This window comes from Drosophila persimilis, unplaced genomic scaffold, assembly GCF_003286085.1.
Source record: "Drosophila persimilis strain 14011-0111.01,24,50 unplaced genomic scaffold, DperRS2 tig00000000-arrow-pilon, whole genome shotgun sequence".
Taxonomy (NCBI): Eukaryota; Metazoa; Arthropoda; class Insecta; order Diptera; family Drosophilidae; genus Drosophila; species Drosophila persimilis.
In genome coordinates this window covers 22,076,287-22,080,749 of record NW_020825288.1, presented here as the reverse complement: position 1 = coordinate 22,080,749, position 4,463 = coordinate 22,076,287, and the positions used below count along the sequence as shown (strand labels likewise).

The 4,463-nt window shown below is 39.5% G+C and overlaps 1 protein-coding gene across 1 annotated transcript; it reads left to right on the top strand.

The window, feature by feature from the left end:
* Positions 1-1,648: 1,648 nt before the first annotated feature.
* On the top strand, positions 1,649-2,458 carry LOC6591618 (low choriolytic enzyme). Its single transcript, XM_002017084.2, has one exon. The coding sequence runs from the start codon at positions 1,649-1,651 to the stop codon at positions 2,402-2,404; it is 756 nt and encodes a 251-aa protein (XP_002017120.1). The 3' UTR covers positions 2,405-2,458.
* Positions 2,459-4,463: the final 2,005 nt, after the last annotated feature.

Below are 4,463 nucleotides of genomic sequence, written 5' to 3'. Positions count from 1 at the left end.
CCGACCGACCGACTTTTAAGTGATGTTTACAGGCGAGAAGAAGAACTAAGTTTTGGAAATATAAAAACTAATTAACAATCATAATCGTTCATTGGTGTATCCGTATCCCACAACTTACTTACCTTAAGAACAGAACCCTCGAATCTATACTGTCTACAAATATTTATGTACTGGATCGAAGGAATGGGTGGCTATAAAATCGTGGATAGAGTTTGACAGTGGCCTAAGGAGCAGTGGATAGGTGATACCAAGAGGGTGCTGTAAAGTGGATGGCAAGCAAACACTGGTGGCTAGAAAGTGTGTCAGAAGTGACACTAAAGTCCGGAATAGTAGGTCAAGCTGTAAACGAAGTATGGAACACTTCTGTCTAAGAGACAAAGAAGAAAGAGTTTGCCACCAGTAGTCCGCTTATGGAAAATTGTGCACACATGAAAGTGGAAGACCCCTCCATTCAATGTCAGAAAAAACTGAGCCAATATCAATCGCTTTAAATGTTGCTACACTGAGGGCTCAAAAATATACTACTCCACGTTGAAATCTTACTCGAACACTAGTGGCATGAGACTGTACATCACCGAAGGAAGTGTTTTCCACAATTCTAAATTTTTGGGACAGAAAACAAATATTCCTGAAACTATAAATAAAGTGGAGTCCCCACTAATGGACACTTATCTGTACACTAGTGTCCAGAATAAAGTATCACACTGCATGCACTGCACAGTGGCGGCCTGGAAAAGTTTTCGAGTAACAAATATGGACTCTATTGTTGTATTACTTTGATTTGCATACGTTGCAGTATAATGTCATATGGGTTCTCCATTAAAAAATTATCATTAGAATGATCAAGCTTTAATTGAATCGTTTTAATAAATTTGTTATTCAGGTCGTAGGAAATTAATACTTTCCATGGATTACAGGGTCTTTTCGATAATGGAAATTTACTTAACGCAGATATAGCTTTTTCCAGTCACCAGTCTAAATAGAATGAACTGCAATTCGATATCATATGCGCTGTTAGCATATACTGTGTAATTATTGTATCTATGTATATTAAGCTATGCAAAATGATAGAAGTGCAACCATGGGAACAGCGATCGTCCATGTAGAGCAGGCTTTAGTGCGGGACGGTAGGTTTTGTTGGGCCGATTACACTATGCAACAGATTAATGGAAGATTCTTTTTACCTCTGCTTCTTTGGACTTACAAAATATATAATAAGAAAATCAATAACAAAATTCCAAGTGACATATTATTTAGCTTAAGGTTAGGTTTTCTGAAATCTATTAAAGACACAATATAAAAACTCTAAGGCAGACAATTTTCACCGATTTTATTTCAGCCAGAAAAGACAGTGATCTCATCTTTATCTGGTGAAAAATCCAGAAACTAACCTTTACCAGAACTTATTTATTACACTTATGTACATCATCTTCGTGGGTTCAAAAGAACACCATTAATTTTGTTGCATAGTGCAAAAGGTTCGAGCAAAAGTGTGCTGAACCGAGTGTAAATTGTAGGTATTTTCTTATCCAAAGCCCTAGTGTAAAGTAACAAAAAATTTTAATGAAGAAATAAAACTGATAATATATTTTAAACGAAAGCCTATAAAAACCAAGCCAGACCTCAACTTTGGCCACACACTGAAGATATGTTGTTTCCATTGGGTTGTCTTTTTGTGGTGTTGGCTGTGGCCGGACCCTGTCTTGTGGCGTCAGAAGGCATAGAGACCTACGAGAACTACTACAACGAGATCCATGTGGACGACGAGCAGGCCGAGGCCAAAACACGCAACGCCTTGAAGTCGGAGTTTCAGCGATGGCCTGGCAACAAGATCTACTACCGCATTTCCGGGGACTACAGCGATCAGGAGGTGGCCAATGTCCGGACGGCCATGTCCAGCTTCAACGAGCAGACGTGTGTGCAGTTCGAGGAGATTAATGGATCTCCGCCCGCAGGTCGTCGCTATGTGTACTTCAAAAAGTCCCCGAACATGTGCGGAACCCGAGTGGGCTATAATCCAATACCCTTTGGCTCCCACGATGTCCAGCTTAACGAGCGCTGTCTCACCATGCCCGCTGTGATCCAGCACGAGACGCTCCACCTCCTTGGTCTCTTCCACGAGCAGAGTCGCCCGGATCGCAATGAATTCGTCCAGATTGAATACGACAACATCCCTCGCAAGTACTGGTCGCAGTTCATGGCCATGAATTCGACCACCACCTACAACGTCCCCTACGATTACGAGAGCGTTATGCATTATGCCAAGAATGCCTTTGCCAAGGATCCCACCAAGCCCACCATTCGGGCCTTGGTTGACGGCAAGCCGGTGGAGCGCGAATTGGGCCAGGTTCGGGGCCCATCCGAGGGCGATTGGACCAAGATTCGTTTAATGTACAAGTGTTAGACCGTCGATAATGGTGTTATGGAATTGGATTGGTAATAAAACTGGGCTAACTTATTTGAAATATTTTTGTGGGGTCAGGGTCAGGTATGGTTTGACTTTGATTGGATTTAGCCCTAGCTCTCAGCCTATGCGTTTGACAAAAGAGATATAATACGTAAGTAAGATTCATTTAGCCCACACATATTTTTGGAAAAAAGTCAGCCGATTGCTCCTTCTATACATGAGGCAGGCTCTTGCCTGTATTCTGTATAGCATTATGACACTTTTTGAAGACGCTTGATTCCCAATATCAAAAAACTTGTATTTCCTTTGTATGATAATTATTTTTTTAATATTATATTTAATATACATATTTAATAAATGACTTCATATTAGATTAATTGGTGTTAGGGCATGCAGCGTATTCGTATGTGGTGAAATTGGATGTGTGTAACACCCAGAACGAAGTGTTTCCGTCCTCAAAATGTATTTATATTTTTAATCAGAATCAATAGCCGAGGCAATAAAAAGGAGGCCTCTGCTGTTGCGCTTCCATCAGATCGACATGAATAAAAGAACGGCACCATGCAGAGGAATCTGAAGAACTGTCTTCGTCGTATACTTAATATTTTCATGAGTTATCGGTTTTTTCAAAATTATTTTAAGCTCAAAAATTTGAACAGCTATCGAGTATCGAACATTTTATATCGATTTAATTAAACACCTATACATTCGAATACTCTGCTGCGCTGACTCATGAAACTCATGACTCATGACTCACGGCTAGACATGACGTTTTACCTACATGTTACTTATATTATAAGAATTATAATCATAAGTATAATAATTATAATGTATTCATGTGGCTCATCATAGTATCTACATATATTGTCTTTGTTTGGAAGCACCGTATTCCGCAATAAATGGCATCTAGTAGCACTGGAATGCATCGAAGTTACATAATACACTGGTCGTCGAACAGGTAGCATTTCCATTGAATGTTCAGCGACTTCTAAAGCCAAACATAAGTCCCAAGAGGTGTTTTTATATCCGGTACTCGAAGAGTATAAGGGTACATTTTCCCAAAAATTTGTGGCCAAATAACCATACCTTGCAGATTGCAGAGACTGAATAAAATCTGAAGCGAGATAAAACGGCTGGTGTTGGTGTGCGACTGAGAAAAAAGAGAAAGAAGTAAAAAATAAATTTTTTGAAAAATGGAAACCGATAAAATCAAATTTATAAAATTTTTACATATGTACATGTATGTACATACATGCATATACTGTCTGAGTACCGGTTACAAAGTAGAGGCGCGGCACAGAACGTTCCCACTCGCTGTTTACTAAACTTAACAATTTTTATTAATTTGGGGCTTCGGCAATGGGAAAAAATACTGCTTCATAGTTATACTAGTATGAGTCCTTGGACTCTGTGTACTCTTAATAATTATTTAAATTCTGGCACACGGCCTGTCCCAGGCATTATGGACCATTTCGCAAATGGATGGTGATTTTGTCTCTGTGGAAATAGGCTTTACAAAAATTATGATAAAATCGTACGAATAGGTGATGCAGTGGGGCCCAAGAGCTCTTAACTTACCCAATAACAGCGAACCATTTACAAGAAGCTGGACTTGGAATCGAGCTAGATGTTTGGGTGCCACATGAATTTTCCTAGAACGAATATCCATCAACCCCACAAAGAACTTTATGTCCTCTATGTACATATCACATTATATTTGGACGAGTAATAATCATGCAATAATCTTTGAGCAACAATAAAATACTATTGTAAAAGTGCGCACCACTAAGACATCGATTTTCTTCTGATCTAGCTCTTATGGACAAGTCAAGAAGCTCTTCCGTTTCATTAGTTACAAGTCAAGAGCGCCGAAGTGGGGAGCATCCCCGAAAAAGGAACTAAATAAATCGATGTACCTACTGTCTTAACTATTATCGAAATATAAACTTTTACAGGACAATGGTTAGTCCTTCATCTTTCTACCATTCCCATTCGATTATAGCCCGTTAGCTTTGGAAGAGGCGCTTTCAAGCCTCTTCAAACAGTGCCGCCTCAA